A 12093-nucleotide genomic window follows, 5' to 3' on the forward strand; every position below is an offset into this window, starting at 1 on the left:
TGGGCATATACCCTGAGAAAACCATAATTCAAAAAGAGTCATGTACCAAACTGTTCATTGCAGCTCTATTTACAATAGGCAGGACATGGAAGCAACCTAAGTGTCCATCAACAGATGAATGGATAAAGAAGATGTGGCACATATATACAATGGAATATTACTCAGCCATAAAAAGAAATGAAACTGAGTTATTTGTAATGAGGTGGATAGACCTGGAGTCTGTCATACAGAGTGAAGTAAGTCAGAAGGAGAAAAACAAATACTGTATGCTAACACATATATATGGAATCTAAGAAAAAAAATGTCATGAAGAGATTAGTGGTAGGACGGGAATAAAACACAGACCTACTAGAGCATGGACTTGAGGACATGGGGAGGGGGAAGGGTAAGCTGTGACGAAGTGAGAGAGTGGCAGGGACATATATGCACTACCAAATGTAAATTAGATAGCTAGTGGGAAGCTGCCGCATAGCACAGGGAGATCACCTCTGTGCTTTGTGACCATGAGAGGGGTGGGATAGGGAGGGTGGGAGGGAGGGAGACACAAGAGGGAAGAGATATGGGAACATATGTATATGTATAACTGATTCACTTTGTTGTAAAGGAGAAACTAACACACTATTGTAAAACAGTTATACTCCAATAAAGATGTTTTAAAAAAAAATAGTTTTTTATTATTTATTTATTTATTTATTTTAATTAATTTATTTGGTTGTGCCGGGTCTTAGTTGCGGCTCATGGCCTCCTTAGTTGTGGCATGTGGGCTCCTTTGGTTGCAGCAGGTGGGCTCCTTAGTTGTGGCACATGGGCTCCTTAGTTGTGGCATGCGGGCTCCTGAGTTGTGGCATGCAAACTCTTAGTTGCGCATGCATGTGGGATCTAGTTCCTTGGCCAGGGATCGAACCCGGGCCCCCTGCATTGGGAGCATGGAGTCTTAACCACTGCACCATTAGGGAAGTCCCCAAGATACAGTTTTTATATCTCTGCCAATATTCTCCATCTTTTATGCATGTTATACCTTTTCCACTAGATCCTTTAATGTGTTTTTCACAGTTATTTTAAAGGTCCTGTCTGATAATTCCAACACTTGGATCACCTCTGGGTCTTGTTCTATTGGACTGTTTTCCATCTTGTCAGTGGGTCACATTTTCTTGCTTTATCACGTCTCACTTTTAAAATTAAAAGCCAGACGTTGTGTCTAAAAGAGTCATGGAGCCTAAAGTAGAAAGGGCAGCTGTTAGTGCAGGTAAGTCAGTTTAGTGTGTAGTTGAACTGGGTCTGTGCTCTGTTGTTGCTTTATTTAGAATCAGTTCAGAGAATTCCCTGGTGGTCCAGTGGTTAGGATTCCACACTTTCACTGCAGGGGGCACAGTTTCGATCCCTGGTTGGGGAACTAAGATCCTGGAAAACTAAGATTCTTTAAAAAAAAAAAAAATCAATTCACTACTGCTTTCAAATTTTTAAGGATGCTGTCAGAACCTTCCTTTTAGCTGGACTTGGGATCTGAGTGTCTGCAGGGTTTGACTCAGTTCTTCTGCTTTACCCTAAGCCTTCATCAGGTACCTTAAGGGTATGGTCGAGGGGTTTCTCTTTTGACTCTCTAGCCCCTCCCTCAAACATAGATGGCCACTGCTCTGCCTAAACTTCTCTGTCCTGATGTCTATTGGCTGTCTTTTTCGGTAATCCTTCTGAGATAAAATCATTTTTTTTTCTTCTAGCCATTGTAGTCTGCAGATCAAAGCTCTGGCCAAAATCCATGCCTTTGTTCAAGACACGTGAGTGTTGCCCCTTTCCAGAATTCACCTATTTCTAGGGAAGATCTTTATGTTTTGTTCCTCCTCCTGAGCTCTTTGTTTATTTCATTTACACAAACATTTAAAAATACCTACTTTTTTTTATCTCATACTTTGCTGTAGTCTGTGAAGGATGCCAAAGAAGCATATGGCATGAACCTTGCCCTCAAAGATTATGTTGTCTTTGGACAGACAAGAGTAACCCGGGAAAAGGATACAGGAAAGTTGTTAACAGTGCATCAGAGGATGTAGAGTGGCATAGCACGTGTAGAATATCTGATGTTCAGGGGACACAGAGTAAAGAGTGATCAAGAGACGAGATGTAGGACTGGTCAAGGAAAACCTCTGGTAGGGGGTGAGCATAAGCTAATTCAGCTTTCTGGGACGTGGTGACATCCACCGGGATGGACTCAATGTGGCCTTTGTCAGAGGAGCCAGCACGTGCCGATGGGTAATTGGAAGAAGGGTGTGTGGGGACGCTGACATCCAGGGTGGTCAGGAGGGTGGTCTCCTCCGGTCATCTCATTTTGTGTACATCTGAGCTCCCGTCTCCAAGAGGCAGAGGCATGGGAGTCTTATAAGCACCCTGGGTAATGGCAACTTGGCCTCGTATGTGCATGTACACGTTCATTCACATGGATGTCCTCTCTCTGGGGTTCTGATAGGTGTGCAGGAGGCACATCCTTGTATGTCTTTGAGGTTTTAGTCATTTACTGGCTTCATTTTCCCAGGACACTGAGTGAGCCTCGGCAGGCAGAGATCCGGAAAGAGTGCCTCCGGCTTTGGGGGGTGAGTGTCTCCCCAGCCCGTTTTTGCTCCAGGGCAGGGAAACTTTAAAGAAGAATGGGAGTGACTCCCAACCCGGTCACCTTAGGGTTCCCAACCCCCACCCCCACCCCAATGAAGAGGTCTGCCTACCCTCACAGCACTGCAGAGTTGGATGTCTCAGCATTGTTGGGAGTAACCTCCTTGGCCCTTTCACTGCTCTTTAGCCCTGCAGGCTGGTTAGCATGGACAAGGGTGGTGGGTAAACAGGCCTCATTTTCCTGCTGGTGGCCCTGGGTAGCAACACTGACCACAGAGAGCCCCAGAGAAAGGTAAGTGGCCTTTGGGGTGTGCTACCACAGGGCCTGAAAGAGAGCAGTGACTGAATTAGCCACCTCCACTCCCCACCCCCCACAGCTTCCTTTGTTGTGTGCCATTTCCTCTTGCCCAGCCTGAGCCTGTGCCCTTACCCGCGTAGACTCACACACAGCCTTGGTCAAAAGTGCGTTTGAAAACCAAAGCTCTTTGCTGTCTTGTTTTAGATCCCAGACCAGGCTAGAGTTGCTCCTTCTTCCACAGACCCCAAATCTAAGTTCTTCGAGCTAATCCAGGTAAGCTTGGTATCTGGTGAAAATAAAAAGTTAGAGAGGCCTAATTAGATGTAGTATCACTGAGACCCCCAGATGCCTGGCTTCCAGAGGGCTTGTGCAGGTACCACATGGGTTCCCAGGGGCTGGGCTGAGGCCACCACAGATGGGAACTTTTGGTGTAGGGTGTTGAGTTCCCTGGGAGCCCATCAGGCTGCCTGAAGATTCTTGGCCCGAGATGTGTTCTGTTCAGCATTCCTGCTGCCCAAAGGGTGGTGCTGGCTCTCACTCCCTGGCAAGTTTAGGGTCCTGTGAGTGTGCCTGCAGGGGAGACATAAAGTATGGGATGATCTTAGGCAGGGGAGCTGGTCAGAGGGCCAGGAGGGGCTGCCAGAAGAGCTCACAGTGGAGCTGGCCTAAACTTAGGCTTCCTGTTCTGTTCCTGGTGAGTGGTCCTCAGAATTCTTCTGCCCCATGTTTTCCTACCACCTGACTTCCAGCTTTTCCCTGGGCTTTATTTAAATCTGGCCCAGATCATGGGCCACTGTGCTGGTTTTGTAGGGTTAGGGACTGGAGAATGAGGTTCAAGATGGCCTCAAAAAAAAAAAACAGCACGTGTAAATTTTTCTGAATGGGTAGAGAGATAACTGCTTTCACACCAACTGCTTGCAAGTCTTTGCCTTCAGTTTTAGTGAAGGGGAGGCTTTTACATTCTGGTGACATTTCCTTATAGCTCTGGTAAATCAATCTGTACTCGGGGACTTGGTGTTCTTTCCTTTCCCAGGCTCTCCTAATAGGTCCTAAAGGAGCACTCCAAGCAGACAGAATTAGATCCCAGTTAGTGCATGGGTAGGTAGAGCAGGGGGCATGTTTCAGACAGCAAGTGCTTCCTGTCCCTCCCCTCCCCCAGCCTGCCCTGACTCCCTGCCCCACCCCCCACCCCCCAGGCACCCGTACTGAGCGCCTGTCCCTTCCCCCAACCCAGCCGTGTTTTCTCTGACCCGGGGCTGCAGGGCACTGAGATCGACATCTTCAGCTATAAGCCCACGCTGCTTACTTCCAAAACCCTGGAGAAGATCCGCCCAGTGCTCGACTACCGCTGCATGGTGTCTGGCAGTGAGCAGAAGTTCCTCGTCGGCCTGGGGGTAAGTCTGCAGCTGGCTTCCTACCCAGCTTGGGTGGTGGAAGCTTGCTGTCTGTCTGTGGGAATCTGGACAGCTGCCTGCCACACTTGGTGCACGTTCTCACCAACGAGCTGGAGCTTTGACCGTAGGGAAGGTATTTCTTGAAACTTCACTTCCTTTCTTCCTCTGAGCTAGCCAAATATCATTCATTCATTCTTTCTATCTTTCATTTATCCATGTATTTGCTTATTCACCTCCATGCATCGCTAAAGGGAACACTGCCTCCTTTCTTGTGATGTGGAGCTTCCTAGGCTAGCAGGATGGTCAGTAGGCTAAGCTGGCTTGAGCCCATGCAGCTATTTCTTTGCAACACCACCACCATCCCATGTCATCCCCTGTCTTTGGAGTCTAAAATGAGGTGAGGGAAAACCTTGGGAGTTCTATATCTTAATTGGGTAAAGTCCTCATTGCTCTTTCTTTCCACTCTGAGTTGTCTTTATAGTTTTATCTCTTCTTCCTCACTTACTTTCTCTGTGTCCTCTCACACTTTATTTTTTTCTCTTTTTACTTTCTCTCTCCGGACCCTTCACCAAACCCACTTCAGACATACACCAAGCTGGATCTTTCTTGAGGGCTCTGATCATGAACTCAGGCCTCTTGAATGGTGCCCTGAGCCTGTTCCCTCCTAGCGGGACAGAGTCAGAGCTCTCTTTTTCCACTGAGGCAATGGAGGACAACACTGTCATTATAGTGTATGAAGTATAACTGACTAATCTCTCCGAGACCTTTTCTTCTGGCATTTCCCAGCCCCATCAGCTTGTAGCCACCAACTAAAAGCCCTTTTGAGAGCTGAGCTTCTCACCGCTCAATGTCTTTGTCTGCCTGACCTGGCCCTTTCTCTCTGCCCATAGAAGTCTCAGATCTACACATGGGATGGCCGCCAGTCAGACCGCTGGGTCAAGCTGGACCTGAAGACAGAGCTACCCCGGGACACTCTGCTCTCTGTGGAGATTGTCCATGAGCTGAAAGGGGAGGTTAGAGGTGGTTCTGCTCACGTGTATGGCTCTGCCATCTGGGGAACAGCTGGGCCTGTCCCTTCGCCCCCATGCCCCGAGTTAACTGGGTTACGTGTATGTGGTGCCTGACAGGGCCCAGGGCCTGGCGAATGCTTTGTAATTGTTCCTCCTCCTCGAGTAGTTGCTCTAAGCCATGGCATATTCAGGTAGGAAGGACCACAGTCTCTTTATGTTTAGGAGATCTTGATCATCTCTATGTAGCAAAGTCCCCAGTGAACCTGCATATTTTTTAGCTGCTGATTGTAATTGACCAAGGATTCCTTGGGAAAGAAGCAACTTGTTATTTCCCATGAGCTTTGGGTATTACAGCCATACAGATAACTTTCAGAACAGTCAGTGGGAACAGTTGGCCAGAGTGGGAAGCCAGGTCCTGCTGGAGCACCATGGCGGCAGCCTCACTGGGTTTGAGATTCAAGGGGGCTCATCACCCATCACCTCAGGCCTCTGTCTGCTCAGAAGCATGAGCCAGTCTGGTGCTGAGAATCAACTGGGAGGGAGGTGAGAGAAATATCCTGTGTTTAGAGCCCTACCCTTCCCCCGGCTATACGTAAAATGGAGGCCAGCGTGCCACAGTGGGCAGAGTGAGCCCTAGGCCAATGCCTGGCAGGGTGGGCAGTGTACTTGTCCTTCTAGGGGAAGGCCCAGCGGAAGATTAGTGCCATCCACATCCTCGATGTCCTTGTGCTGAATGGCAGCGACGTGCGGGAGCAGCACTTTAACCAACGGTCTGACCTGGGCCCTGGGGGAGGGAAGGTGGGCCGGGGTGGGCCTGGGCAGCTCTATGGCGGCAGCCTCTGTGGCTTGGGCCTCACCCAGGCTTTCTCTGCTTAAGAGCATCCTTAGAGTTTCCCTCTTATACGCCCTAGCTGGTTCCAGGGGCAGGGTGAGAAATTGTTGTTGGCACTTCTGGTAACCAGGACTTGGGCCTTGATTTCATACATACTAGCACACTCCATTTTGCCTCAGCTGTTCAGATCAGAGGTGATGTTTGTTTTAGGTTGAGCAAGAGGGTGATCTTATGGGGAAGAGGGAGGGTCTTCTCTTCTGAAGAATGTGTTCTGTTCTTGGTGGTCCCACTTAAGTCAGTTTATCTGGATCCCACAACTCCCACAGAGGTACTTTTGTTCGTGGATAGATGCCTAATCAGTCATTTTAAAGGGGGGTACAAAAAGGAGAGACATCTGACACCACCATGGTGCTGAAGTCACTCCTAAGTTGGTTCATCTGAGTGGGTGTACTGTGGTATCTGTGGTTTGGGGTGAAGGAGCACAGAATAAAGATGATGCTTGAAGTTCTGGTGGAGGTGACTGAGCACAGCCGTAGTTACACTTCAGGAAAACCAACCAAGATGTATTGAAAGTAGAGGTCAGAATCCAGGGTCGGGGAGAGGGTGTTCATGATGACATCACTGGAGAAGGGCAAGGGTGGGCTTCCTGGGAGACATGAGTGCTGCCTCTTGGAGCAGTTTTGCTGCAGATTCAGGAGTGTACTCCCACTGGTGCCATGACAATGCCCTGGGGGTGCGGGTGCTGGTAAAAAGATACCCTTACTTGCCTCTGAGAGACTCTGTTTGGATCGTAGAATTCAGCTTGCTGAGAAATTTGTGAAAGCTGTTTCCAAGCCCAGTCGGCCTGACATGAATCCCATCAGGTGAGCAGATCATCTCTCCCCGCAAATCCTCCTCTCCCATTGCTTCTTTCTGGCCAGTGCCTGCCTCCCTGTCCTGTGTCGGGTGGGAAGGCTCAGTGGAGACCAGGCCAGGCTGGCATTAGAGCACAGACTGCCACTGAGTGATTTGCTTGGGGGTGCTGGGTAGGTGACTCCTTTGCCCCAGGGTATCCCCCATCCAGCCTGTCACAGTGGGCCAACGTCCACAGGAGAGGTTCGTTCCTCAGGGTTAAGGCATCCTCATTTAAGACGCACGTGCTTCTGAGAGCACTAACACACCTTGTGAGCCACACATTCATGCTTGAGTATCATTAGCATATCAATCCCGGCCGGCCTTTTCATTTTTTTCAGGTAAGAAAAGGGTGCTGAGGGAATGGGAGTTTTTGAACATGAAAAAGAAAAGGTTGGTTTGAGGTAATGGGATCCTTGGTGCATGGAAAGAAGGCCATGGTTTGTTGCCATGTTAGGTAATGTAAAAGTTCTAGGCCTTGAGAGGGCAACAGTCAGGGAGCAGACAGATGGAACAGACTTTTTCAGTCTGGGCTGAGGTCTGAGGTTATTATCTTTGGGGCTTCATGTGACTAGAGACTGAGGTATCTATTTACATTTTATAAAAATCATTTTCATTATTCTTTTTAATACAGATTTACATAGGATTAAATCCAATAGTGGGAATGCACTTTTAGAAGTCTTCTGAAAGTCTAAAAGTAATTTCTTCTTGCGCTTTAAAATGTCCTGTCTGCCAGGTCCTGAGAAGCAGCTTCCAGGGGTCCTGCCTCTGTTGCTTGTGACCGTCTGGTTGCTTGGCTTCTGGGCACCTTACTCAGTAGCAGTTCCAAAGGCGTGTTCAGGGGCCCCCAGAGGTGGAGGGCTGGGCATCAAACAGGAGCCCTGCATCCTGGGTAGCGGGGGGGTCTCCTCACCCCTAATGCTAATAGGCCTATTAGAACGATTTGGAAGCAACTCTGTTACAGGAAGGCCTAAAATCCAAGTAGACAGACCTGGGCAAGAGCCTGGCCCTTGGTGTTCTGGCCTCTAGAGATGGTGACGGTGACCCAGGGTGGGAATGCTGACAGGGGCATCTTCGTCTGCCAGACCTTCCTCTTTCCCCCTCCTGACTTCCTGAACCATAGCTGCACTCCCCAGGTGCCCTGGGGCAGGCTCCAGGGGGTGCTTGGCAGCTCTGAAACCTAGGGCTTGTCTGTGGAGGACGGCAGTGAAAGGCTAGGTAGGTGTCCTCATTCTTGGTGGGTTGGGTGGTGCAGGGCCTGAGGCAGAACGTGAGGATAGGCACAGTCTCCTGCCTACCAGCTGCTGCCCAGACAAGTGTCCCACCAGGAGTCCTTTGTCAGCTCTCTGTCCGTCTGTCCACAGGGTGAAGGAGGTATACAGGCTGGAGGAGATGGAGAAGATTTTTGTCAGGTGAGTGACTCAGCCAGGGTAGTTCAGGATTTGAGAGGAGTTGGGGTGGGGGGCATGGCAGTGTCCAGGATTCGTTCTCTTTTTCTGTAGAGGTGGGTTAGGGGTGTGGCGGTGAGTTGCCCTGGTGGCTGCCTCTACCCTCCCCCCACCACCTCCTTTTCCTGCGTGGCTCAGCTGCAGCCAAGGGCCCCCCAGCTGAGAGCTGATTCAGCACTGTCAGGAGGGGAGCAGGGCGGGTGTGTGTCAGACAGAAATACGGGCTCGCTGATGCTGTAACAGTTACGAGGGGTGTGTGCATCAGGCAGAAATACCAGTGGGCTTGTTGATGCTGTAACAGTTACGATTGTCCCTGCTAGGGGCAGAGCAGCAAGCTGCTTGAAACACTATAAATCCCAGCTCCTGGTGCTGACAGAGAGATTGAGCCTGGAGGGGTAGAGGGGGCGTAACTGCTTCCTTATAATCTTAGCGGTGTGCAGGGTGCTCAGATCTGAGGGTCTCATCCTGGGTGTGCCCCTGTGGCCACTGGAGCTTGGCTGGGTCACAGTGCTCCCGAATTAACTCTTTAGTAGCCACACTGATGTGCCATGGGTGGTGAAGACCCAGTGGCACTCGTAGTCTCAGATCTTACCCTTACCGGTGTCACCCTGACACCCCGCAAACAGCAGCAACATAGCAGGGGCATGTGTCACTTCCCTGCCTCCATTGCTTAGTTGGGAGTTCAGAGCCTGAGTTCTAAACCCAGCGCCCCACTCACTCACTTGCTGTGTGGCCTGGAGCAACTCAAGTCTCTGCCTCAGTTTCTGATGTTGAACTGAGGTAAAGTACTGTGGTTGGTTGGATGATTTTGACATTAGCCAGAGACTAACGTTAGGGCTTTCTCTCTCTCTCTCTCTTTCACATACACATGCTTCCTGTTTGCATGCCTACTCTGGAAAATCAAGGTTAGAAATGAAGATCATCAAGGGCTCCAGTGGCACACCAAAGCTCAGCTATACAGGGCGGGACGACCGGCACTTTGTGCCCACTGGCCTCTACATCGTCAGGACAGTGAATGGTGGGTGATGAGCCACTGTCCCCTAACCCCACTCCCTCAGCCAGGGCAACTGGCCCAGACCCTACTTGAGCCGGAGCTAAGGGCTCCCTCCTGAGGTGGGCATTTCTTTGAGGTGTATGTTGAGGGGAACTGTGTTCCCTGAGCCTCTTCTGTTCTTTGGTGGATCCTGGGGGTTGGGCTGGGGCTAGAGAGAGGGGAGCCCAACTTGTATATGCATGCGTGGTGTCCTCATGGCAAGAGAAGGGCCTTCCCAGTGGGTAACAGCAGATCCAGAAAGTCAAGCTTGGCCATTCGTATCACCTATAGAATCCTTTTTCCTTAGTGCCCTCTGGCTAACAGACTCCTGGTAGCAGGTTGGTGGGACTGGGGAGGGTTGTTGAGAATTATCTTAGTCGTCTTCCTGGAGCCCCTTTGGGCGGGTGATGAAGGCTGTCCTCAGGCTGTTCTCCACTGCTGTTTGATGGGGAGGGGAGTGGAGGAACGGGCGTGAAGGAAGGCATGCCCTTCATTGGCCTGACCTGTCCCCCATGGGTATTTTGTGTCCTTTCTGGCCTTCTTCCCCCTTTCCTCCTGTCAGAGCCATGGACTATGGGATTCAGCAAAAGCTTCAAGAGGAAGTTCTTCTACAACAAGAAAACCAAGAACTCTACCTTTGACCTCCCTTCAGACGCCATTGCTCCATTTCAGTAAGTAGCCTTCTTCCAGGCCTGCCCCCTGCAGCCGCAAGTACTCCTGCTAGAATGCCAGCCTGACCTCTTGGGACACACCCCGGTCCTGAGACTGACTGCTGCCCATGCAGGGGCTTCCCATGAGGGTATGGCTGTGATGGTTGGGGGTCCTGGGTGTGAAGGGCCTGACCCTGGCCGGGGTGTGGGCTAATGTTGAGGTCCACAGTCTTGCCTTCGGATCCAGTGTGTTCCCGGATTGTTGGTCATAGGTCTCGACAGCAGCCAGTAGCCCTGATGTGCCTGTAATTAGCCACTGACACCAGTGTGTCACCACACTAATACTGTTCTATTAGAGCAGCAGAGACAGATAAACCAGGAATATCAGTAATTAAAGGATCCAGTAGGATGCAATTAGCAGCAGCAGAAGCTGTGTTTTGAGAAAAGCTGGTTCTGGAAGGCAGGGAGGAGCAGGGCCTACTAGGTACATTTGGCTGCCAGAGGGAGGACTCTCAATTGGAGTCATTAGTGAGACCTGCCCCCCCACCCCACCCCCAGCACACACACACTCTTAAGAACACCCATCCCCGAAGTCACGGGTGCCAGGGTGGGTGGTGAGCTCTTGGTCCTCCTCCACGTGGGTACAGCCCTGACTTCCCTTCTCCTCCCCAGCATCTGCTACTACGGCCGGCTCTTCTGGGAGTGGGGGGATGGCATCCGTGTGCATGACTCCCAGAAGCCCCAGGACCCAGACAAGCTGTCCAAGGAGGACGTCCTCTCCTTCATCCAGACGCACAGTGCCTGAGGATGCCCACCCCTGCCGAATGCCCTGTCGTTCCCTGAGCCTGGCCGTGAGGTTGGTGGCCTCCTCAGAAGAGCTCAGTTGGGGCCTTCTGGGACCCTTTGGAATTCCCTCCCCGGAGCCCTGCCTGGAAACTGTCTCCCCTGCCGGGACTCAGCCTGAAGGATGCAGCTCCTACAGCACGTTTGAGGTCAGGGGCCAGGGCACATGGAGCCAGTGGAGGATGTGTCAGAGGGCAGCAGGGCTTCGGCTCTGCCATTCCTTCCTGTATCCTGTAGACTCACTTTTCTGAGTTCCACGCAGTGCCCTGAGGGCGGGCATGCCCCTGCTTTGCCCAACTTTTTATTGGGCCGACCCTGAGAGGCAGGAAGCCCACTGTTGTGAGCTGGCCAGGAGCAGCTGCTATATAAATCAAGGTTTTGTTTCTTTGAACTTGCTGTTTTGATGCCAAGTTGGAGATTTTCTCATCTCCTCCCCCTACCCTCTCCTGGGCTTCCCTGGAGTTCTTCCCAGCCCAAACCTCTGACCGTCCCGCAGGCCGGGAGGGGAGGCATGTGGACCCCACATCTCTGACACCATGTCAGGATGCAGGTAGCACTGTCTGGTGGTGGGTGTGACTGCTTCCTGGGGTTGTAGAGCCTTCCTGGGCCTCACCCCTTTTGATCCAAACCTCGGGCAGCTCTAGAAGGGGAGGAAGCAGCCTTGAAGACATGCCATTTTCTATGCGCCAAACAGTAGTGGCCCCACTGTAACAGAGGTCCTGTTGGGTTGGGTCGCACCCAGTCCTCTGGCAATCATGGCACTCCCGGTTCTCCCAGCCACCTTGCCACCCTCCCCCCTCCTTTTTTTCATCCCCAGCAGGAGGCACAGTTGCTTTTGTTTGTCCTTTTGTGGTCACTCCATTTCCTCTATCTTGGCGGGTAGAGGGGGAAGCTGGGCAGTAGCTTTGGGTGGGGGAGGGAACCTGTGTTGTTTTTAATGGGAAATACCTCTCAGAGATGCTCCTGTGGGCTCCCTAGGGTCTCAGCCCAGTGCTAGACTGGTTTCCATGGAGATAGAGGGCACTGAGGCTCCCCATGAGGTTGGAATTGACTCCACCTCAGGGGTCGCAGGCCAGCATCCCCCAGGCTGTCAGCA

At 51.2% G+C, this 12093-nt stretch overlaps 1 protein-coding gene across 5 annotated transcripts in view; it reads left to right on the forward strand.

Moving 5' to 3' along the window:
• CMTR1 (cap methyltransferase 1) overlaps nucleotides 1-11388 on the forward strand; it is a 59686-nt gene extending 48298 nt beyond the window's left edge. For 4 of the 5 annotated variants that reach the window (XM_007127496.4, XM_007127497.2, XM_055079518.1 and 1 more), the window contains 11 exons: nucleotides 1719-1775; nucleotides 2525-2582; nucleotides 3101-3169; nucleotides 4159-4290; nucleotides 5181-5303; nucleotides 5979-6070; nucleotides 6927-6995; nucleotides 8388-8435; nucleotides 9377-9489; nucleotides 10067-10175; nucleotides 10827-11388. In XM_007127496.4, the coding sequence (XP_007127558.1) occupies nucleotides 1719-1775; nucleotides 2525-2582; nucleotides 3101-3169; nucleotides 4159-4290; nucleotides 5181-5303; nucleotides 5979-6070; nucleotides 6927-6995; nucleotides 8388-8435; nucleotides 9377-9489; nucleotides 10067-10175; nucleotides 10827-10959 (1003 nt within the window). In that variant the 3' untranslated portion in view covers nucleotides 10960-11388. The remainder of the gene's footprint in view (nucleotides 1-1718; nucleotides 1776-2524; nucleotides 2583-3100; nucleotides 3170-4158; nucleotides 4291-5180; nucleotides 5304-5978; nucleotides 6071-6926; nucleotides 6996-8387; nucleotides 8436-9376; nucleotides 9490-10066; nucleotides 10176-10826) is intronic. The other variant, XM_028478772.2, reaches the window with a different exon arrangement.
• Nucleotides 11389-12093: the final 705 nt, after the last annotated feature.

The sequence above is a fragment of the Physeter macrocephalus genome, chromosome 18 (assembly GCF_002837175.3).
Source record: "Physeter macrocephalus isolate SW-GA chromosome 18, ASM283717v5, whole genome shotgun sequence".
In the NCBI taxonomy this organism is placed as follows: Eukaryota; Metazoa; Chordata; class Mammalia; order Artiodactyla; family Physeteridae; genus Physeter; species Physeter macrocephalus.